This window comes from Aristolochia californica, unplaced genomic scaffold, assembly GCF_029961685.1.
Source record: "Aristolochia californica isolate CCGP_79_NKW_82.1479 unplaced genomic scaffold, dmAriCali1.0.hap1 SCAF_1, whole genome shotgun sequence".
Classification (NCBI taxonomy): Eukaryota; Viridiplantae; Streptophyta; class Magnoliopsida; order Piperales; family Aristolochiaceae; genus Aristolochia; species Aristolochia californica.
Window position 1 is genome coordinate 9015085 of NW_027181770.1, and position 24158 is coordinate 9039242.

The 24158-nt window shown below is 34.3% G+C and overlaps 1 protein-coding gene across 1 annotated transcript; it reads right to left on the reverse strand.

Moving 5' to 3' along the window:
* Positions 1-1533: 1533 nt before the first annotated feature.
* LOC137944782 (flowering time control protein FPA-like) lies at positions 1534-14441 on the reverse strand. The gene is made up of 6 exons (XM_068790535.1): positions 14012-14441; positions 8470-8715; positions 8214-8303; positions 6825-7726; positions 5415-6722; positions 1534-1905 (listed from the first exon to the last, which is right to left on the reverse strand). Exons 1-5 carry the CDS (start codon positions 14312-14314, stop codon positions 5432-5434), a joined length of 2832 nt encoding a protein of 943 aa, XP_068646636.1. The 5' UTR covers positions 14315-14441; the 3' UTR covers positions 1534-1905; positions 5415-5431.
* Positions 14442-24158: the final 9717 nt, after the last annotated feature.

Below are 24158 nucleotides of genomic sequence, written 5' to 3' on the forward strand. Positions count from 1 at the left end.
ACCCTATGTCTTGAGCTTGTATTTATAGTTGTGAAAAAATGTTTACAATGATTACAATACTCTTAAGGCTATATTCATCAAAATGATCAACTTGCAGAATAACAATTTTATACCACATTTTATGAAAGTTCTTATATACTAGTCATACCACCATTACACACGTGGGAATCTTTAAACATATTCCTTTTATATCCCAATGCAAGAGTAGGAAAGGTTGAAAGACCTTTAATCCTCGTTTTCTTTTTCTTTTCTTTTTTGTTTTGATAAGTTATTTGATACATGATGAGTTAAACCTTTTGCCGTGTCTTGATTTGAATTTGAGTCTAGTAAACGTCATATCCTTCTCTTTAGTAATTTATTTCTTCTAAGTATTTTTAGTAATATCTAAATTTTAGAGAGGTTTCTCCTATTGGAATCTAAGCATTGATTTCTAGTCAATCTTCAACATTATAATAGTGTAGCCTTTTCAATATCTCAGTGTAATTTTGATTGCTTGTATCAAGACTTACAAAGATATACTATTTGTTTAAGTAGCTACATACTCGACTTCATTTGTTTTGGTAGTTATTTTAATCTTTTTCTCTCTCTTTTTTCAAGTTCAACCAAATATTTTCCATTTACATGAGAGTGTTACAGGTATATTTTAGTTAATATGCAAAGATAAATTGCCTTTTAAAAAATTTCATACTTAACAGAGAGGGTTATGTAACGGAATATTTATCTTTGTTAAAGATTTACCAATGATATTTGAGATTTACATGATTCTAATGAAATTTTCTTTTTGAATATTTGTGTAAAAAAGCTTGTTGAATGATTATGTTATGAATTTGAGTATAATAATATGTTTTTATAATTTTTTATATATTATAATGTGATTTTATTTCTTTATAATTTATGATTTTTATATTTGAAAATAGATTTAGTAAATTAAAATATATAATCTAGTAAAATTATCTAAATATCTAATTGGCTAAGATTTTTTCTATTGTTAATTCACTTAATACATAAATAATAGAAAATTAGGTAGATCAATAAAATTGACACTCCTAACCTCAACCCTCCTCTCCTTCTCTCCTTCTCATAAAGGGGTGTGCCATATTTGTCCAAATAAATTTCAGAGATGATCTACTTGGAAATACAATTCATATCAGAAATAAAAATATAAAAAAATTAAAACAAAATGCGTTTATCAAATTTTTTTTTTTGTTCCTTATTGTCTATATTAAACACTCCATGGGACACCCAATCATACAAAGAACCATGTAAATAAACTATTGATTTCTTTAATTACAAGACTCAAGTCCAAAAAAAATAGAGTTGGAATGCCCAAGTTGACCCATGACTCAGGCAAACACGCTCAGACAGGGGCAAGTCCTTGGAAAATAATTGAGTCTGACACAAAGTAAAAGCATCGGTGTTAGTTACGGACTACTGCTCACCAATTGCTATATCTACTATCTGAATCCCTGAAGATGTACGTGCTTTTCACAGGAGGCCTAATTTTGACTGTAAAATGGAAAGACGAAATTCGGAGTGCAACGAACTGTAAAGAACTAAACCCTTTCACCTTTTTATCCCACCTTGTTTGGGTACTCGGCCGACGGCCTAACAAGCCAGAAGAATTTAAAGCTGTAATATCTGGAAAAATTAGATATTTACATTGTAAAGAAAACACGTCTGCAGTCTGATAATTTCGGTGTTTGACAGTGATCCAGTCGAACGTCCGCTCAGGTGGGAACTCGGCATGGCCCAACAGTCATAATCCAACATCAACCAACACGACTACAAAGTAACAAAAAAATACACATCCATTCATCTTCCACGGCTGTGGAAACATTACCACGCAAAAGGTCTATTTCACGTCTCACGTTCGAGCGAAAACCTCCAACTTTAGGTCCACATTACCTACACACAGGACACCATTGGACGCAACGTTAAACGTACTGAAGCAGAGCCCCCACATATGATTAAAGAAACGTCGGCAGACAACAAATAAACAAACCGCTGTGTACAGGCCCGTTTGACAAATATGATAGAGAACAAATTGATCGTCTTCTCCACCGGGTTTGTAAATTAACTAGCCTCCATCAAATGTCAGAAGCCTGGTCATTATCTAAATGAATAGCTACTTCTCCTGGACCTTTTTTCAGAAAACAGGCATGGCTAATTGTCTTGGAATAACGGACAGGAGTGACGTTTGAATTTACCATTTGGTTTACCCCAGGGAATAATATAATCTTGGAATGAGACGTTTCGGAGCTTCCCCCACACAAAAATATCCTATCAAGTGTGCGAAATGACGAGATGATGATGGCTCTCGCACCATATATATATATAGTCGCTTCCTGACTTCAAACAAGGGCAGAGAGATTGTAAAGGTAGATTCAGATATACACTCCAGCGTGTAACGTTGTCAGGGAGATAAAGCTGGCTGGACAGGGAGCACTGTGTTGATTAGTGAGCTCTCAAACCCAGCCGCATAATTATTAGTCAAAACGACCGCGGTTCATGATTAACTAGCAAACTACCATTCCTAGCCCAACCGACAGGAAATCGACTTCCCATTTTTCCCATTCTAGTGACATAATATAACTGCGAGCCTATCCAACCCCATCTTGGATCTACAATGCGGGTGAACCACACTGCTGCACCCAGACTCAGAATTTTCCTCAGGGTCCAATGAAGGAAAGAAATATCGCTAATGTCTAACAATCAGCAGCGGAGTCTGGAAATCGACTCGCCAATAGGGTTTTGTCTTAAACCCTGATGAAAACTGCCTAAAAATCATGATCACTGTTAAGGAAAAAATCGCACCTACCTCGCATCTTTCGAGGTATCTTCCAACAGTTTCTAAGCGTGAAGAAAACTAACCTAGGGGAAAGTAGTAAGTTCAAAAACATGGTTTATCCATCCATTACCAACCTACAAACATAAAACGATGTTCGTGAAACCACAGAATAATAAACCTAGATTAAGCTGCAGGGAAGTAAGCATAGGCAACAAGAATCTATAATATGATCATCTTGACATGCTTTTTATTCAGTAGAAAAGAACTAACGATTGTATTCATTCATGATACGTTTTATGTTGGAGCACGTTTCATGAACCAACTCGATTATTGTTATTAATTTTTTTAGCGGGGTAAAGGGGGCAGGGGGGGGGTGCCACTTCGAAGTTAATGATTTCAAATAATTATCTGCATTACGAAAGTGGGCAAACGCAGATCCACATTCTACAGACTGGAGTATCTCACTTGATTCAAAGAGGAAGTAGACAAGTTCTGAGCATAACAAGGTTGTTAGAGGCTTAAATAAGATTGTTAAACAATTAAAACCTAAATTCGGTCTAGTACATTACAGTAACTTACCTCAATGCCCCCCACCACAAGAACACAATCTTCAAATTCAAGCTGGAAGCTTTTTTTTTCTTTCCAAAGCTACGGCACCAAATTCTTGTATACACTTATCCTACTTCCTGCCATTGGTAGTTCAGTTTTACCACCTTTTAGATCTTCACAAAAATACCAGATGCCTCTAACGGTAGCTAAAGGATAAGGCCAAAGCTGCGTGATCATCATGTTGGACATCTAAGGATCATGCCATTCAAATCTATTGTGCTAGAAAACGTATTATGCATTATACTTGGGGGGCATCAATTAAAGCTAGTTCTTACCAGACCAAATAAATCTACTTCAATTGCGCTTTCTTTACTAGATTTATTAGCTATATAATTTGTTGCCTAAACTCTTTTACATGGTCGAATTTAGTGGATGGCTATCACATAAATTCGGCTTGGTTCTAAGTGACTATACTAATGTTGAGTAATAAGAGAATGGTCAAGTTTATGGGGCAGAACTCTTTCATACAACCAATAACCAGACAGAGATACGTAGAATCACTATCTACCAATTCATGGGCGGACCTTTTCATCCAAATTAAGAAAATAGCTCTAGCTCTTCCACTTGCTTAACCGTCGGCACCATAAGATCATGGGAACTTTATACTCACTGATTGTTCAAGATTCAAGAAGAGAGAACCAAGTACAGGGACAGCTGGTTTTCAGTTTGCACGTTCACATTATGACACATCTTCTTTTGAATTCCTATGGTTCATACACTTTTAAGCAGTGGCCTTTTTTTATCCAGGTGGGTGGGTTGGGGGTCTTTTGAGAGAACAAGGTCAACATTTTCAACGACCATTACTTCTTCCATGTAACAAATTTTAGCTACACGAAACTTGAAGCAGGATCATGAAAACTAGTGTAAGAGTTGATACTCTACATCCAAGACCATATTCAGTGAGTCTAAATAGCCTTTACAAATGTAGAAACGAATGGTGGTGGTTTTGTATAGCCTTAGTTGATCCAAAGAGCAGATGGAACACGGTAATTGAGTGCACTATTTTCAGACTGCTCTATAGAATTTCTCTTTTTCTTTTTTTTTTTGAATGATGATTTCTTATTGAGTTTCAATAACAGTAATTATAGACAAACAATCCCAAAAAAATTACATAAAGATCAAAGTACTAAAAAGAAAAGAGCACTTAAGCATCCTATCAACAGAAGTGCAACTATTAAAACAAAAATAGACAAATGAACTCAACACACCGTTTTTATGTGTGAAGAATGTAAAGTCTCAGAAATGCATGACAATTGAGAAGTGTCAGGCTTACTATGATCAACATAATAAATTATAGATGCAGCAGAAAACACTATCAAGAACAAAAAGGAATAAAATATCTAAAATAAACACATCCATCCAGCACAACATGTACAAGGTAGGACATGTTAAAAATATGAGTTGTATCCTTGTGTACAGGTTTACACAGATAACTCTTAAGTAGTTCAAATCCATCTAAGAGGTTAGGTGCAAATACTGTATGACAATTGTCACAATGTTGACTTCAGGGCCTACTAAGCTTAATCTAGATTTTTCTTAATTTTTTTATCTTTTCTATTTTTTTCAAAGATGAAAAAGCTACAACCAAAAAAGATGGTCAACTTAAGGATGTAGCACCCAAAATTTGGAGTGCCAGATTGAAACCCTACCTCTAAAAGTTGCATCTTCTGACAACATTTATTCTTCTTGATAAAGTTTCATTAATGTGTTGCCAAAATGCTGAACAAAAATAGCTGCTCAGGGCTGTTAACCTAATTAGAGGACTTCGACCAATTATAACAGATCTCCCACTATAAGAGTACAAAAGCCTTCATCATTTTGTGTTGTCTACTTATAACCCTAAACATAGTCATTCCATTTCTCAAGTTAAAATGAATGTTTAGGTTTTTTTTTGGACGTCAAATAGACATGTTCCATAAGCCAAGAAGAGAACTCTATCATGAACTCTCCAGAAACATACAACAAATGGAATGCATAAAGTTAAGTAAAAAACCAAAATTTGTGAAGAAATAAATACCTGGCAAATAGAGTTCTTCATTGCTGATTGCTAGATCCTTGCACAGGTTGAGCATTTGCTTGCTGCTGTTGTTGTTGTATTTGTAGCAAGAGACTAGCAGCAAATTGGAGAGTAGATTGATACCGCTGATTTTTATCTGCCTCACTGTCTGGTGGGGCCTGTGCAGAACCTGAGAGAGCAGATTGCAGCTGTTGCACCTGATTAGGGAATTCAGGACTGGTTTTATCAGTTACTAATCCAATCCCCATTTGTTGGTTTGCAGTGGATGAAGTAGCAGGCTTAGGTTGCTGAGGGACAGGGGGGCGAAACAAGCCGGCCAATCCCACAAGCTGAGAATTTTGAGAAGGATCAATCTGATACTGTTGACTGGCCTGTGATGGAACAGCATATTGAGCACCTTGAGGTGGGGCTACAAAACTATTTGTTGGCCTAACAGGAATTCCCGCTGTTTGTTGCACAATCTGAGAAGGATCTTGCACTTGTGAACCACCCAGAATAGCTTGAGTAGGATGTTCAACACCATTTCCCCCACCAGCATAACTTGAATGAGAAACCAGAGGTGTCTGACTTGTGATTTGATGCCCAAATTGCTGCAGGGGATGACTTGTCTGCTCTTCTTGTCTCCACCCATGAGGTGGGCCCGACCTCACAGAAGAGCTCAAAGGTGCTTGGCCACCAGTGGAAGGAGACTGTACATTAGCAGGGATAAGGGCTGCTAATGTGGCAATGAGCTCAGGCGTCAAGGAAACTCCAGCCGGGGGAGTTGGTCCAGGATTGCCACCAGCATAATCTGCAGACCCAGGATGATGAACAGAACGAGCTTCGTCTCCAGATGCTAACAATGGTTTTGCACCTGCTCGAGACATTGAGTCTTCATGCAAGAACCTACTATAGTCCATTTGTGAAGCCTGTTGATCCTCCTTTTGGGAGGTAAAACCATATTCAGTTTGGGAAGTAGGAGCTAGTGGTTGTCTATCAATGTACTGCTGCTGTAGTTGAGGAATTGGATGTTGTGATTGCTGCTGGGGCAACTTAAGGACCACGCCATAAAGACGTTCTGGGCCTACCACATTCAAAACCTTGGACAGAAAGTCTGAAGGAGGCACAAGAAATAACGTGGTCCCATCATCAAACTTTGCAACACCAGCACGGCTCTTCATACCAAGGTAACGAAGAAATTCTGTGTAGGAGGCAAAATCCTCTTCACTGTCTGGTAAAAAGTAAACAATGTCAAAACCATTTGCTTCCGCATAGTGTTTTGCTAGCATATCCAATCCTGTTCTTGCTGAGCAATTTACAACCTCGGGACTGCAGAAAAAAATTAATCAGAGCCTCACCAACTTCCAAATGACAATAGCAACAGGTACTAAGGAAAAACAAAAAAAGCATGAGAATATGAATGTAACTTACAGCTGAGAATCAATCCCTTTTCCTATTGGCATGCATCGAGCATTGCAAACGGGACTTCCACCTTTAGCAATTACACCACGCCAAATGTAATCAATATCAGGAACACCTGGCTGCTCACCAGCAACAGGATGGTCCATGCTTTGAGGTCTTGTAAGTAATGGGCTTCGGTGAACTTGGACATTCCCAAGCCCATACATCTCAGCACCCTGATTATCCATGGATGAAGGCCCATCAACCCTCGACCTCTTTGCATCTCTTTGGAAAAGATTCCCATCATATCCATCCCACATAGGCCGAACTGGAGGTCGCATTCCTGGCGTAGGCGGGAGCATACTTGGTGTGGGTGAAGATAGCCTTCTCCAATTTGAACCGGCAGGATTGTTGAAATCATTTAGTGATTCTTGCCCTCCATGATGTGGATCAAAACCCTGAGGTGCAAAAGGCCTCATGACAATATTTGGGCCATGCATCCCACTCGAAGGAGGCCCAGGAAAACTGTTTGAGCCCATTGGACGAGAATGACCAAACATTTCCAGAGACCCAGACCCAAAAGCGGACTCATTAAAATAAATATCTGCTCTAGGGGCTCCCACCCCAGAGAAAAATGGGGAGCTATCTTTACCAGGTGCAAACTCACTGCTTGAGAACAGTATTTGTATCCTCGAATCATTAAAAAGACGGCCTTGTAATCCTTCCTTAGCACGGCGAGCTTCCTCGACGCTTCTAAACTCTACGAAGGAATAGTGCCTGGAAGGGAAGCTTTTGATCCGTTCTATCTCCCCAAACAAGATCATTGCATTATGAAGCATCTGCTCATCAATCTGGACAGAAGGAGGATATCCAATCCATAATACATTGCTCGGTGCGGCATCTCCTCTTCTTGCTCCCACAGGTTGAGCAGACTTCAAAAAACACAGCATATAAATTATTAGTGAAAACGAGGACAAAATTGGAGATGTGAACTCTCACAGAAAACACAACACAGGACAGAAGAATCAAATTAAACAATATCTTCTTTCTCTTTTAATAAAATTTTGCACATTAAAAAAAAATCTCACAAAGAATCAAATCGTTACGCATCAAGTCATTAAATAATTGGTGTATATTTATTATTAAGCCACATAGTAGTTAACTAACAAAGAGAAACTGCATGGATTGGGCCTTTAGCTCAATGGCCACATGTGAAAGGGGGGAGAGGTTTCTTGCACGAGGTCTTGCATACAAGTCTCACTAGGGTAAAGAGGTTTAGTGTGCTTGTGTAATCAACATTGAAAAATAACCAAAAAAAAAAAAAAAAAAAAGTTAGCATAAAACACAGGATCAACCTTCCACTAATAATCCAAATCAAAATTTCAAATATCAACAAAAGGCTAAGCCTGAAAGAATTACCGATTGCCTCCATGTTGAACTTGGAGGACCAATGTTCTTTTTGTTGATGTGTTGTCCTTCCCTTGAGTCACGAGATTCTGACCAATTATCCTTTTCAAACAAACACAGCATACTCAGCATCCAACCAAAAATAAAGTTAGATATATTAACACTTTCAACCTAACAAATGGAAAGAGTGAAAAAGACTAGAACCGTAAAAGTGCAATAAAAGAAATATCATGAAATCAAAGCCACCAAAACACGAAACAATGCATACCCTTTTTGAAGGCTGTGACCTAAGAAAATCCACACGCATTTGCTCTCCACCTAAAATCTTCCCATTCATGTTCTTGATAGCTGCTGCAGCATCATCTATTCTATAATAGTGGATAATAGCTGAATTTCGTTCTCTGAAGAATCTGAACTCTTCAAGTTTTCCAAACTTTTTAAACTCATCTTCAAGCTGCTCCCTTGTGATAGATGGAGATATTGCACCAACCCAAATGTGCTTACCAGGCTTAGGCTGCAAAACAAAAATAAAAAGATTATAAGCACATGCTCAAAATCAAATTCCAGGATAAAACTCAGTAACAGGTAAGAAAAGAAAAAAGCATGACTCAAAACACCTCAACATACTAGTGGACATGCTATCAATACTACACATTTCAAGAGAATTTAAGAGGAAAGAACTTTGGCAGATGTACACAAGAGCATAAAATTTGAGCAATTCACTTTGGCAGTTTTAACTACACTAATAGGAGAGAACACACTAGAAATAGTGGAAAGCAGAACATAGGATGCATGGGGCCTGAGAGGAAAGTCTTGAATAAACCCAACCCAGCCACAGAGCACAAGAATGAAAGAGCAGAATAGAGGAAGAAGACTCATTAGCCAATCTCAACATAGCTCAAATAAAGCTTTGAGATGAGGATGATGATGCCAGAAGTTTTATCAAACAAAATTCTGGAAGAAACACAGATGGGCAAACGCACAATCACATAACAACCTGAACACAGAGAGAGGAGAGAGACAGAGCACCGTTGGACCAAAGTAAGAGAGCATGGATAGCATCTTCCTCCAAAATAGGGTTAGAAACATTGCCTTCCAACATTTTCACTTTTGGCCAACATTGTTTCTTTTGAAATGTAGGTCCACATGAATATCAGCTAAACAGCCACTGGCTTCAAAAGCAATTGAATATGCCCTTTCTCTTCAGATATCACTGATATCACTACTGCTCTCAAGCTGTATCTTGCTTGTCAGACAAATCAACGACTAAATGAGCACAAATTTAGTTTTTTTTAGCAAGTAGCCATTCCACCACAAAAGAACTCATTATTGATCTCAATCCATATGGCACAGAAAACCTTAACTTTCAACATTGTAGTTTCCTTACCTCAGAAAGGTAAAGAAGTTAAGAAACAATTATGACAAACACTAAAAAACCAGTCGCAACAATATACCCAAAACTTGGGAGGTGGGTATCAATATGCCCCAGCAATACCTCATGACACCTCCTGAACATAATAATGAAGCATTTTCAAAATACTATTTTTTTGAAAAAGGAAAATTTTAAAAATTAGTAATAATACAAAAATAATGCAGCACTAAATAGGATAAATGAGTTCTTTTTGTGCAGACTGCTAATGAGAGAATAATTGAAGCCTACACCAATTGTTTTTTATTTTTTAATGAATAGCCTAAACTGCTATTCAAAAACAAAAAACAAATAACCTAAACTGAGTTTCAAATTCTAACAAATTCTACATCATGAAATTATTGACATTGTCAAAGAGATGGACATCCCCTTTTTTCCCCTAAAAATTCACCAGCCTTATCTTGCAAAACAAGGCACATCCCAATACCCACATTCAGATTGCTTCTGTAGAACTATCCAACACAATTTCAGAGAATGAAGACTACAACAACAAAAAAAACATTTCATAAGAGGGGGAGGGGGGGATGGATGGAAGAGATAAAACTATAGCACAAAAGTAGGTAGCAACGGAAAACTTTAGCAGGGACTCTAGCCTGAGGTCTTAAATACTAGTTACTATCTACCATAAAAAACTTTAGGTATGCTTTAGATTGGTTGGAACAAGTAGGGATTCTAGCCTGAGGTCTTAAATACTAGTTACTTGCACGGTGATCCTGAAACTAGCAGCTAAAACATACAGCACAAAAGGATTGACCCTATCAAACAGAATCACACTTCAATACAAAGCATCCAGATGTCAAATGGACATGAGACACTCTCATACTTGCCTCCAGTTTCCAATCACACCAATGAAGCAGTAACAACTCAACTAATGCCACTTACAATTGATTCAAGAGTATCAAGAAGTCAGTGACCATAAATCCTAGTACTAACTTGATGCCACTCAACTGATTCGAACTTTGTGGACAGCCATTTGGGCCAATTCCACCTTGTTATAATTCACTTCAGAAGATTTAAGCTAAAGAATAACTTGTGGCAACATAGATACAAGACAACAAGATTGCTAGGGGAAAAAAACTCAATAAAATAGGAAAATCCAGCAGCCAGAGCCTAGCTGCAAAATCAGCCAAAAGAATCATTAGGTAGAACAGAAGAAAACACTGAAAATGAAACCTGCACAATGACTTGGCAGTGACTTCCGCGAAAGTCTTAAAGTTGGGTCCAGGTCCATCCCAAAACGAATAACCAAAGTTAAAGAGGTCTTTCTCATAAACTAATAACCACATGACTTTTCCTGATATTAACCAATATGGGATTATTCACACTAACACTCTACCTTATGTCTAAAGCCTACTCAAGCGAATAATGTGACCTGAAATGTAGATAACAAAAATGGGATACAAATTGAATAAAATACAGACCAAGCCCAACAAGGCAGACATCCTGCGGTAATACCATGTTAAATTCTGGCCCAAGTCTATCCCAAAGTAACTAGCTTCTAGGAGGTCTTTTCCCAACTAATAACCACATGACTTTTCCTAATATTAACCGGCATAAGATTATTCCTACTAACAAAAGGTTCAATGTAGACAACTCAAGCACATATAGCTCAGACATTAAAATTGGCTCAGGCAACTCTAATTAAGAGCCTATTTTTAATCGTAAAGTGGTATGTATGCCTCTTTGCTGCATTGCATTTAATTGCTGACACTTGTAGGGAGGTCCATAAAATCTACCAAGACATTCTAATGGCAAACCCAATGTCCTCAATTTTTAACACACATTTGTCAGATCCTTTATTATGGGACAGCTCCATAGAATTTGCACCAGCAGACAGAAAAATCCCAGTTTCTACCAAGCATATTCTTTGAGACAATTTTTAGGGTTTATGATTTGAAGACTTATGACATAGAAAGGCATTTTTCTTCAAAATTGCAGCATAGAAAAGCCAGTACTTAGATTAAAGGTTCTACCAGACGACAATAAATGGTGTTGCTAGCAGAATATCTACCTTTAACTTCTAAATTTCCTTTTGTAAGTAGTCCCAAAAAGTGCTCGATAAAAATAACTTCTCTTCTCTTTCTTTCTTGTTCTTTTTTTAAAAGCCTTTTATTTTCTTTATTAAGAGAATATCATGGTAATTTGAGTTCAATTTTATGTAATGGATCTCAAATTTGAGCAATAACAATGAAGGAGAATTGTGTACCGTGTTTTACCTCGGTGCCATCCTCTAGATTAAACTTGTGCTAGTAAACAATGCCATGTTAAGGAGTCAAACGAAACCCAGATTTTTATAGATTGCAATCTGCCACTCCTAACTAGCACCAAATCAATTTCTGTAAATTAAGAAGTTGAACAAAAGCCAGAGTTTTTTTTCGAATTGTGATCTGCCACTCCTTACACTTAGGCTACTACTCTTAGATTGGGACATGGACTTACTATTTGAATCACTCACAAATCCATGAAATTAAGAAAACAAAACATTTACACATAGGTTCATTCGATAGCCTCACAATTCATCCAGGTAAATAAGTAACCATCAACAAGCAGAAACTTGCACTTAACCACCATGGGTCAATTTACTCCAAAAGTCATTTCATTGTCCAACAAAAAATGATAAATTCACTCACAGAAGAAGGTGAAACAGGTGCTACTTGTAGATTTAGTCCAACAATTCGCATCCACAAAAATGAAGAGACTAGATGACTTAAGAACTATTGCATGAAGGCAGCAAAGAAACTAATTATCCTCAAACACACTATGGATCTTTTTAGCCTCATCTTCCCCAGAGGCTAGTGTGGACAAACTATTATCTTAGTAGTTGTTGTTCACCAGACAGGGCATTATATTGCTTAAGTTTATCCAGAGTCTAATGCCCTATAACATCCCATGAGGATAAATACTTTTAAAAAGTTGAAAATTTTAGGCTTTGTTTGGCACCCCTTTCCTGTAGACACCTTTTTGAAAAAACCTTTTTGAAGGAGTTCTTCTGTGTAAAGACCTTTTTAAGAGAAGAAATGTTGTTCAGTTACATCTATTTTAGAAAAGTGCACTATATTAAAGGGGAATTACTAAAATACTTTTACTGTTACTTTAAATTTTATAATAAAATACACAATAATAGATATGGACATAATTTTAATAACAAATTACAAAAATGCACTTTTTGTACCTTAAGTTTTGTAATAAAATTAATATATAGATTTATAACCAATTTAAATACAAGATTATGGACCCTCTAATATGAAGGGTAAGTGGGTCCTATGTCACATTTGTAGAATCATATTAGATAGTTTTTATTGTATACAATATGTTACCAGGTTCCCACATAAGGTTTATGAACCCATGTTAGAAGTAAGTTTTCCACTATGCCCACCATTTATATGAGGCACATGTGGTGGAACTTTGTTTTTTACAAGGATATATTTGTCAAATGATATTTATCATCCCCTATCTTCAAAAGAAAAATCTCCCCTAAGGAAAAGCTTCATTTTGTAGCTTCACTAAAAAGGTGTTTCTCTCCTCTTTGGAAGATGGGCTCTTTCAAAGAGAAATCTGAGAAAATACACTCTTGAAGTAGCTTTTTGATTGAAATCTACCTTAGTATGTTTGAAGCAAGTCACTCTATGGCCTCGGTTTGTTCAAGGGATACTGTAGTTCCCAATGCACCTAAAATTGGGCTTTACTTTTAAAAGCCCATTGTTTCCTAGTCTTTTATTCAACCGCAGCACATTCAACTACTATTAAAAGGAGTTTAGCAATTCAGGCCGCAACACATTCTTGGCCACGTTAGAATTATTTGTGGTATATCAAACCAAGAATACCTTCTTATGTCAACGCATAATAACTTTTTTGAATTTTTTTTTTTGAAATGGAACTTTTTTGAATATCAATCAAGAGTACATATTCCTTATAAGAAAATTCAAAAATCTTTTAGTTAATAAAAATATTCCAATAAAACTACAAAATGATGAAAATTCACTTGTTATAGCATCCGGACTCTTTTTAATAGAAATTTTTTTTAAACGACTTCAAAAAACAATTCGAATTATCCAGACTCTTCGTACTTCCCAATGTTTTTATCCGTTAAATGCGGATGCTTCACATTCGCTGTATGCCCGCTGCCACGATAATCCAACCAAGGTGAATATGATTTTTTCGATAACGAGGCATGGACATTGGAAGAACAATCCAGAAAACCAAATCCATATAAAAAAAGCAGCAAGCAAAATATAAAAATGACGGAAATATACCGGCCCGACCTTATCATAACAGAACCCGTATTAAAGTAATTACATAAAGGCCAATTGATTAGTCCAGCACTAGAAATCCAGATCGTATTATTACAATGAGAAAAACCTAACATAAGATGAGAACAAACCGGCCGTGCGAACTCAATCTTGATCGGACTTCCCTGAATAACTGTGCCCTGAACAGTTTCCTTCGCAGCTATCGCGTCGTCGAGAGCTTTGAAGTAGATAAAAGAGAAGCACCTGGATGAATTCGTGGTGATACTGTCTAAAGCGCCAAATTTAGCGAAGCAAGCCATCAGATCGGAGTCAGTGACGTCGGGAGATAGATTCCCGACCCAGAGAATGTTGGAAGGAACTTCCTCGTCGTCGGCATCCTTGTTCCCTTTAGGGTTTTGTTCTGAGGACATGTTTGGCTTGCTTGGCTGTGGCATTCCCCGCCCGTAGGGATGAATTAATCTAAGGCAGAGACGTTTACGCAAGTCGGAGCAAAGGAAGATAACAGCGAGAATGGGGTGGAATAGAAAGAAAGAAAAACTAGAGAAATTTCAGGCGGCACTCGCCAAGGAGAGCGATGATCGATCTTTGACGAAGAGACGAGTATTTATAGGTAGGGCTCCCCGATATCAACGAGGTTGCTAGGGGATCCAAAAGAAAAACGGAAGAGCGATAAGATGTATGGTGGTTCACTGGAGCACCGAAACAACTAACGAATTGCTTCTGGCTCTTGTTTTTTTGGGGTCGAGAGAGGGAATTCAACCGGACCAAACCCAACTTTGGAGGGGATAAAGATACGTATACGTATACGTATTCCTTTATCTAATTTTAATACATCATTTGTTAAATAGAATAAGAAACAAAACAAAAATTCTTACCACAGGCTTACCATTTATTAAATAGAACAAGTATTTGGATGTTTGCCTCGTATTTAATTTTTTTTATTACCTTAAATAATAGTGATTCAGTAATTTTTTATTTGAGTGAATGTATGTTTGAAATAATGCATAATTCAATTGTATTTTCTAATGATATTATAATATTTATTATTATTTTGTAATACATTAAAACGACATTAGTGCAAGAGTTTTGTGTATGTGATTATCATATTATAAAACCCATATCACCTAAATCCCAGTTTAAGTCATTCATAATAAAGATCAAGAATTGGTTTAAAACTTGGTTGACCAAGCTAAGTCAATTGAAACAAGCCTCCCTCTAACCCAACAAAACCCAAACCCTTGTTGGCCCAAGTGGCTTCTCGAAAGGGGAGTGAATTGATATTCTAAGTTAAAAATTTAATCGCATTGAGTGCTAAAATAAATATGAGATAAGTAAAAAAACAAACACACAACATAAAAAGACAATAATTTTTTGCTCTTAATGTTCCCCTAATGGTAGTCATCGCGAAGAACCCTTACTTGGGAATGTTGAAGAACATATATGGAAGAGTTTCACATGACTCTCGCAATAAGAAGTCTTACAAAGCCAAAATTATTATGGAAGGAGGTCTCACAAAATAATTTCAGGTAAAATGTGTTTTAGTTATGTTAGTCTTCTATTTATGTTCAGTTGTTTAATATGTTGGGACTTATCTTTAAGTATTAAGATTTTGGACATAATTGGTATAATGATAATTTAATTGTAATTGGAGTCTACTATTTTCCTCTAGTATAAATAGGGGCTCATTTACAAATTACGACAAGTTAGTGAAGTATTTATCTTTTCCAGAAATTCCACATGGTACTAAAGTAGGTTTTGTGAGTTGACTTGGTCAACCCACAGAGATAATCTGATTAATCATCTCAAGTAGTTTAGGTCTATGCTATATATTTTTTTTTCTCTTTCTAGTCGTAGTACTTGTTGTTTTCTTGGCATTTGTACTTCCATAGTTAGTTTTTCATATTACAAACTATATATTTATGGAAATATCTTTGAGTCTATTTTCTAAACCAAAAATAATTTTGGCAATCAAAGTTTTCTACAAAGAGAAATCGATATTTGAAGCAGTAAAGATCAGATTGTAAGATAAGTACAAGCAGTTGCAGAAAACTTTGACTTTTGAACCATTTTATGCCATCAAGAACAAGACATTATATGGAGAATTATATATCAAAATAAAAAATTTTAAGTTTATTTTCTTACTTATTCAACCAATTCTCAATCTGATATTTCTATAGGGAGATTTGATCTTGGAAGAGTCAATGGTCAAGCTAGCCAAAGAAGAAAGAGTACTCAGTTCGGCCAGATTGCAAAATTTAAAATCTATCGGCTTTTTTTATCTGAAAAAATTATATTTTATAATGAGAAGTTATACTTAGATGAAATTTATTTAAGTCTACTTTTGGAAAGAGAAAATTTCATGTCAATCTAATCTATATTTAAGGAGGTATTCACATTGAAGTTTGCAATGGTCAAACTACAAAATAAAGATAACTAAGAGGTCATAAAAGATTCAAAAACGAATATTTTTGTGTAAAAATAGGTATCAAATTAAAGCTCTACGAATCTAGTTTCTTGATCAACAAATATTTTGTGATTCTAAGCTATATTTTGGGAGATATTGATATCATATGTACCAAAGGTCAGTTTTGTCAAAAATCTCCTTTTTTCCTATTTTCTCTCCTATGATCTCTCCAAGCATTTTTGTGAATTGAGTATCATTTCCTCCTAAAATCTGAATTTTTAAGCCAAATTTGTCTTCTAATTAGAGAGTTTTGGTCTAACTTCAACATTATATTCTTTTTTTAAGCCTCTTTGATCTCGAAAAATCTCTTATCTTTAGAAAGTTTAATTTAGGAAAGTGTTGCTAATTCAGGAAAGTCTATCATTGGCAAGTTTTTTTTTTAATTCTACAGAATCTAAAAATTATTCCAGATAGGAATTCATTTGATTAGATACTTTCCTCATATGGACTGATCAATTTAGAAACATAAACTTGTAAGTTAAGTTATGCAATTGTCAGAGTTTTCATAGTCAATGTTGTTTTCAAGTTTTGTGTTTTTTGTTACTTGGTTGTATATCTTATGCATCATCAACTCTGAAAAGTTTTGCTTACCCTCATAAAATTATCTTGAGATCATACTTGGTCAAATTTGTTAAGTTATTTTTCTATCATTATAGTCTCACTTTTATTATCGAAGTCATTATTTTTCCTTCGTTACATTCTCCATCTACCCTTTTTTATCGGTTACCTTTTTCATACTATCCTTTTTTTACTCTTGCATACCCCTTTGGGCCAACCTCTTACGCGTTGTTTCGGTTGGTTTATCTTTTTATATACATATGGTTGTTTTAAGTCCATTGAGATTTTTTTATGAGTACCCTTGAGTGGGCTTTTATCGCCATCCTTTGAGTGACAAGCGTTATCCTTTTTAGTGATTATTATCACTACTTTTGTTTGAAATCATGTGAGGTTGGTTTTGACCTTTTTTATACATACATCACCCATCTTATTTTTTGAGAGTCTATCCGATTGAGTTCTTATCCTCGGGACACCTTGATGGAGGAGATAATAAATACAGTTAAGTTTTGTTTCAAGTTGGAATTACACTGATACCTTCCAGCTTGAGGGGGAGAAGTAGAAGAAGAAGTACAAGAAAGATGTATTTTATTCCACATCTTGTGGTAATTTTTATGTGATTAAAATATTCAAGAAAGAGGAAGCACAAAAGATGAAGTTTTTGAATTTATGAAGAATTTCATAAGAATTTTTTTCAGCAAAAAAAAATTGAAGACCTAGAATCATTTTCATTGCAAGCTGAAGTTATAAACTCCAACTTGAGGAAGAGCGTTGAAGAGCAGATATCGAAGAGTCTTACATTACTCTCATAATAAGAAGTATTACAAAGCCAAAATTATTATGGAAGGAAGACTCACAGAAGACTTTCAGTTAAAAGGTATTTTAGTTATATTAGTCTTCTATTTATGTTCAGATGTTTAATTATGCTATAACTGATCTTTAAGTGTTAGACTTTAGGTGTAATTGGGACAAGGATAGTTTAGTTATAATTGGACTTTACTAGTTTCTTTTATTATTAATAGGGTTCATGTACTCAAATTACAAAAAATTAGTAAAGTATTCTTCTTTTCCATAAATTAGGAAAAATTTCACTAATATGGTCTGTTAGCTGAAAATACATAGAGATTTTATAGGTTCTTTTTAAGCTATGTGCAATCTCCAATGCATAAATTGATCTCTCCTCAAGAAATTCAATCTAGCTAGAATTCGACTCTAACACTCATGTTCTAGATTTTATGCTCTAGAATGCCAATTGATCTAACTTTAATGTAGTAGAGAATTTCTCCAAGAGAGATCCCAACCTCTAAAACTTTAAGCACGAGATATGACATGTATAGGAGCTTGATGAAACTTTGAATTCAAAGAAAGTGAAGAGAAAAGGGATGGTTTAGCCAAATATGGAGTTTTTCTCTTCAAAAGGGTCTGTCAATTCTTATTCATCTACAAGTTTGGGGGCCTATTTATAAGTTTCCTAGCCAAAATAACCTTTTTTGCCTGTTAGCAAAAAACTGAAAAAAAAATTGATTGATCAATGAAAAGGTATAATCGATCTACCATATATAATGGCTATATTTTTAAGTTCCCTGTCTCTATTGATTTATCAAGGTATCAATCAACAATCAACGAGTTTTCAACCTTTCAGAAAACTCATTAATCATTCAATCTGCTAAAAGACACTCTTGTGTAGGCATGGCTAGTAAATAATGATAACTTTCACAGAGATCGCATGACTACTACGTAAGGAGAGCTTTCATAGAGATGACATATGTATTTTTCCTTTTGAAGCATATAGTACTAAAGGCATTGCAGTCGTTGTAAATACTTTTATACAACTATAAATGCATCTTCAAGACATGGGGTTGAGCATTCAAATCTCTTCCTCTTGGCTCAAATTCATCCTTACACTTCCCTCTATGCTTCTTCTTTCTCTTTCTTGATTTCTTCTATCCTATCTCCTAAGAGCTATAGTTCCTCTATTTTGTCCTTCCCTTGAGATGTTTTGTATTTATGTGTTGGCCCTACAAATCAACATGGTATCAAAGAAGGCAAATATCTGATATGAAAAAGAAGAAGAAAGGGAGGAAGAAGATGATGAAGAAAAAAAAATTGATGGGACCTTCATCAACTTGACATTAAAAATGTTTTTTTCTAAATGGTGATCTCCAAGAAGAGGTTTACACGCCCGTTTTTGTAGTTGAGGGGGGAGAAGATACACAAACTTTGAAAATCCATCTATGGTTTAAAATAGTCTCCTCAGGCTTGGTTTGACAAACTTAGCAAAGTCATTTTTGGGCCAAATTTTCCAAAAATGTAAAATTGACCACTCCCTCTTTTTCAAACACACTAACTAAGACACAATACTTATTGTTATCTATGTGGATGACATTGTCCTGACTGGTAGCGATAAAAGTGGAATAGAAAAACAAAGAAGGAACAAGGCAAAACATTCCCAACTAAGGATCTATATTTACTCAAATACTTCCTTGGTATAGAGGATTTACAATCAAAATATGACATAACCATATCACAAAGAAAATGTGTGCTAGATTTGTTGGAAGAAACAAGTATGATGGGAACCTTGTAGCAATAGGCGCTTCTCCCTAGCCCTATTGGGTAAGGTGCGCAGGAAGCACTCTTGCTATCAGGTATAAAGTGCCCATTTAAAGCACACTTCTTGCTTGCCCTATTGTGCCCTATTGTTATCAGTGCCCCTTTAAAATAGGCACTGCTGGTGTAAGAGTGCTCCATGTGGTTCTCTTACAACCTTGGCTTGTTTTTTAGAATTCCATAGTTTACATATTGGGTAAAGAAGAGAAGGAAAAAGAAGAGAGAAGAATGCACACATTGGGGAGAAAATAGGAGAAAGTATAGGGTTATGGACTTCGTCTAAACCCTCCCCCTTAAAATATATTTATAGAAGCTAAAAGTAATAATATTACAATTATATCATCTCCCTTAAGACACAAAACACATGATAAGTAACTAGAAAAACAAAAGGAAAAGAAAAAAAATCAATGAATGACCGAGGAAGTGAAGGATTGACCATCAACAAAAGGAAAGTGAGTAACAACCAACCACTAAATTAACAAAATATCAAAGAAAGACAAAAGGGAATCATTGCTGAAATAATGTTAAGAATCAACAAAAATAGAAATTAAACAAATTAAGGAGGTTGAAGCTCTGATCACTCACAAGTCACCACAAAAACGTAAGCACTATAGCTAGAGCATGGAGATTACTGAAGCCCCAAATTTTCATACGAAATAACATCAATTTCCTACTGGCTTTCAAAAACTACCAACAAAATATTCAGAATATAAAAAAAAATTGCACTCATTAACAAAAGTAAACAAAATTTTAGCAGATAAAGCAAAATGTTAGCAACCAACGAAAATAGTTGACTAATATTAGTAGATAAAAAAATGCACTAAATAACGAAATTAAACAAAATTTTAGTAGATAAAGCAAAACATTAGCAACCAATGAAACTAGCCGACTAATCTTCCTGTTTCCTATAGAGAAGAGATAGAAAGAGAGAGAATGCCGAGGGGAATAGGACAAGAGGGGAGATGGGATAAATTTATTTAATTATTTAATTAGGTTTTTTGTTTATTTATTTTTTGTATGCTATGTAAGTATACATGTTTGTTTACATTTGCATTATTTTTTGGAATCCATGCACCAAAGAGTTTTTCCCATCATGGAGTTGGAGGAATCTGATGGAACCATTTCATGGATTTTATCTTATTATTGTATGTGTTAAAATTTGAAGGAAGAAAAGAGATAAGAAAGATTAAGGCTTACAAATCCCTCTATCTTATGTATAATCTAAATAATGTAAAATATTTATATCTATGTCCTTGCAACATGTAAACCCTAGGAAATGAGTTTCTACAAGAAATAACTTTCCTAAAAATTAAAGTAAATAAAATAACTTTAATTAGGTCTTCCAACGCTCTCCCTCAAACTAAAACATATATCTTCAATTTGTTACCAAATTTGTTTCTTAATTCCCATAAGCATAAAAAAAAAAGTACAAGAAGAAGCAAAACAAAAAGAAACCAAGAAACTCTAATAAAGGAATTGAAAGTAATTCCTAAAACACCAAAATAAAATAAAATTGTAAGACAGTTTGAACCATACAAAGAATTTAAAAGTTTGAACTAAAATAAATACTTCCAACACAAAACACACAATTTTTTTTTTTTTAAGAAAATAAGAGAGTACTTCACACTACGAAATGATAAAAGAGACTAGGTAAAATCAAATAGTCAAACAATAGAAAAACAATTTACAGGAAGATGTATAGATCTAAGTGCTTGAGACACCACTAAGGGGCGGTTAGTGCACCTTTGAAGTGAAAGTGAATGAACTAGGGAAAGGGAAAATGAAAGCAAATTATTTTTTTGTGTTAGTGTACTCAATGGAAAGTGTTTTCTTGTGTTAGTGTGTATAATGGAAAATGTAGTGGAAACAAGAGAATGAGTTTATTCATAAAATACTCTGATAAATGTAATCTTTAAAAGATAGTTGTATTTAAATTTTTAATTAAAAATAAGTTAATAATTTTGAAATTAAAAAGAAATATTAATTTAATTAAATATAAAAAATAATATACCTAAAAAACATGGTTACTTTAATAATGTCTAGATACTTAATCAAATTTTGACTTTTACAATATCTTAATTATCACTCATAAATTAGTAATTTATTATAATATTTAAAATAATTAATATAATAAATAATTAAATTAATAAAATAAGATAGATTTTAGTTTAGTCTAAATTAACACAATAATTACAGATTAAAATAAATTTATTAATTTAATTAATTATAAAATGTACAATACTTGAACAAAAATGTTCACTTTTATAATGTCTAGATACTTGATCAAATTCTTACTTTTACAATATCTTAATTATCACTCTTAAATTAGTAATTTAATATAGTATTAAAATTCATGAATATAATAAATAAATAAATATATAAATAAAATATTTTATTAAAAAAATAGATTTTAGTGTAGTATAAATTGAAAAAATAAAATTATTCATGACAGGGTTTGATTTTGAGAGAGTGGGCGACAAGAGGAGAGGGAAGCAGCATGGTGGAAGTGGAGAAGTCGAGGGGAGGGTGAGGCCGAGGGTAGGGGTGGCATCAAGCTGAGTCGAGCCCGAACCTGCCTATGTTCGAACCGAACTTGATTTAAATATTTCGAACCGAGCTTCAAGCTGAACCTCATCTCGAGCCTAAAATTGTTATCGAGCTCGAGCCCAAAAAATTTAACCGAATTCGAGCCGAGCTCGAGCTTCTACATATATTTAAAACTTTTCAAAAAATATATATATATAATAAATTGTATATAAAATTATACATATATTTTACATAAAATTGGGTATGACCTCTACATAAAATTGGGCATAACCTATATATATAATACATGTATAAGATTGGGCATGACTTCTACTTAAAATTAAGCATAATCTATGTATATAATACTTACATAAAATTCGGCATGACATCTACTTAAAATTGGGCATAATCTATATACATAATACCTGCATAAACACTCCATAAAATTGTCTATACATTCCATAAACACTCCATGAAATTGTTTATACACTCCATACACTCCATAAAATAGTCTAAACACTCCATACACTACATAACATTATGAATAAACTCCATACAATAATCAAACACAACAAAATTAAATGATATATCACTATCAATTTACAATCACCTAAATAAAAACTATAAATCCTTTAAATAAAATCCTATTATTATTAGAGACTTACTAGAAAATTAAAAGAAATATTTTAAATTTTTTAGGAAAGTTAAATGGACCTCTTATTACCTTTTCTAAGGAAATAAATAAAAATTAATAATTAATCTAATATATTATTATACTTATCGATAAATTTTTAATCAAATAAAATGTCAAATACAAAATTGCTATGAAAATTGCCTCATGCTAAAAGGATTATATTATCAACTATCAAATACTTATTCAAAATTTTTCTATATGGTTTTCTAGCCCTTCTTGGCAAGAAAATCTTACTTAGAAAATTATATGATTTTTTATCAAAAAATTATAATTAGAAAAATATTTTTAAAAAACTTGAGGCACTAATTATCCCTATATTTCTACTAAAAATGTCTTTTCAACATTTATTAAAAAAAAACAACTAATAGTCTCTAGAACGTATTTCTACTAAAATATCTTTTCAATTTCTTCAAAAGCCATGAGGAAGGGACAAAGAGTTTTTTTTTTTTTTTTTGTTTATGATCTTGCACGTAGGGGTGGCTTCGAATAAATTATATATAAAATTATGCATACATTTTAAAAAAATAATGATAGGGGAGGTTCAGGATTGAATTTCAATAATAGATTAAAATGCACCAATATTAATCTTTTTTACTCCAATTGTTGTCTAACTTGTAATCTGGCCATAAATTTACTATGGCCTCCGTAGGGCCCTTAGATGAAAATTTATATTCTAGGAAAAACTAGAAATATTTTTCCTATGATACATATTCCCAAAAAAACCTTTAAATAAAATCCTATTACTATTTGTGACTTATTAGAAAATTATAAGAAATATTTTAAAATTTTCTTTGGAAAGTTAAATGGACCTTTTATTGCCTCTTCTTGGGAAATAAATAAAAATTAATAATCAATCTAATATATTATTATACTTATCAATAAATTTTTAATCAAATAAAATGTCAAAAACAAAATTGCAATAAAAATTGCTTCATGCTAAAAGTATTACAACATCAACTGTTAAATACTTATTCAAAAGTTTTCTATACAATTTTCTACCCCATCTTGGTAGGAAAATCTTACTTAGAAAATTATATGATATTTAATAAGAATTTTTAATTATAAAAATATTAAAAAAAAAATGAGACACTAATAGTTCATAGAAACTTATTTCTACAAAATGTATTTTTAATTTTGTCAAGAACTATGAGGAATGAGAGTTTAAGGAAAAACAAATTTTGTTTTTTTTTCTTTACAATCTCGCACGTGCTATGTTTTTTTCTTTTTTTTTTCTTCTTTACGAACTTACTGGTTCAGATTTTCCGCCGAGAGCCGAGACGACGCAGAGGGAAGGGGGTTACGACGCCGGGGAGGACTTGTCATCGGGGATGATGGCTGCGACGACAAAAACAGAGGCAATGGAGAGGAGAAGAAGAAATCGAACGGACGACCACAGAGGCGGCTAACGAGCCGCTGTCGATGACGGTAGAGG

Excerpts from the sequence above, each read along its gene's own strand:
- LOC137944782 (XM_068790535.1), bottom strand. The coding sequence starts at position 14,314 with ATGCCACAGCCAAGCAAGCCAAACATGTCCTCAGAACAAAACCCTAAA. Across the intron at positions 8,716-14,011 it reads AGATTGAGTTCGCACGGCCG|CCTAAGCCTGGTAAGCACAT; the intron begins GTTTGTTCTCAT and ends TTTGTTTTGCAG. Across the intron at positions 6,723-6,824 it reads AAAGGGATTGATTCTCAGCT|TCCCGAGGTTGTAAATTGCT; the intron begins GTAAGTTACATT and ends TTTTTTCTGCAG.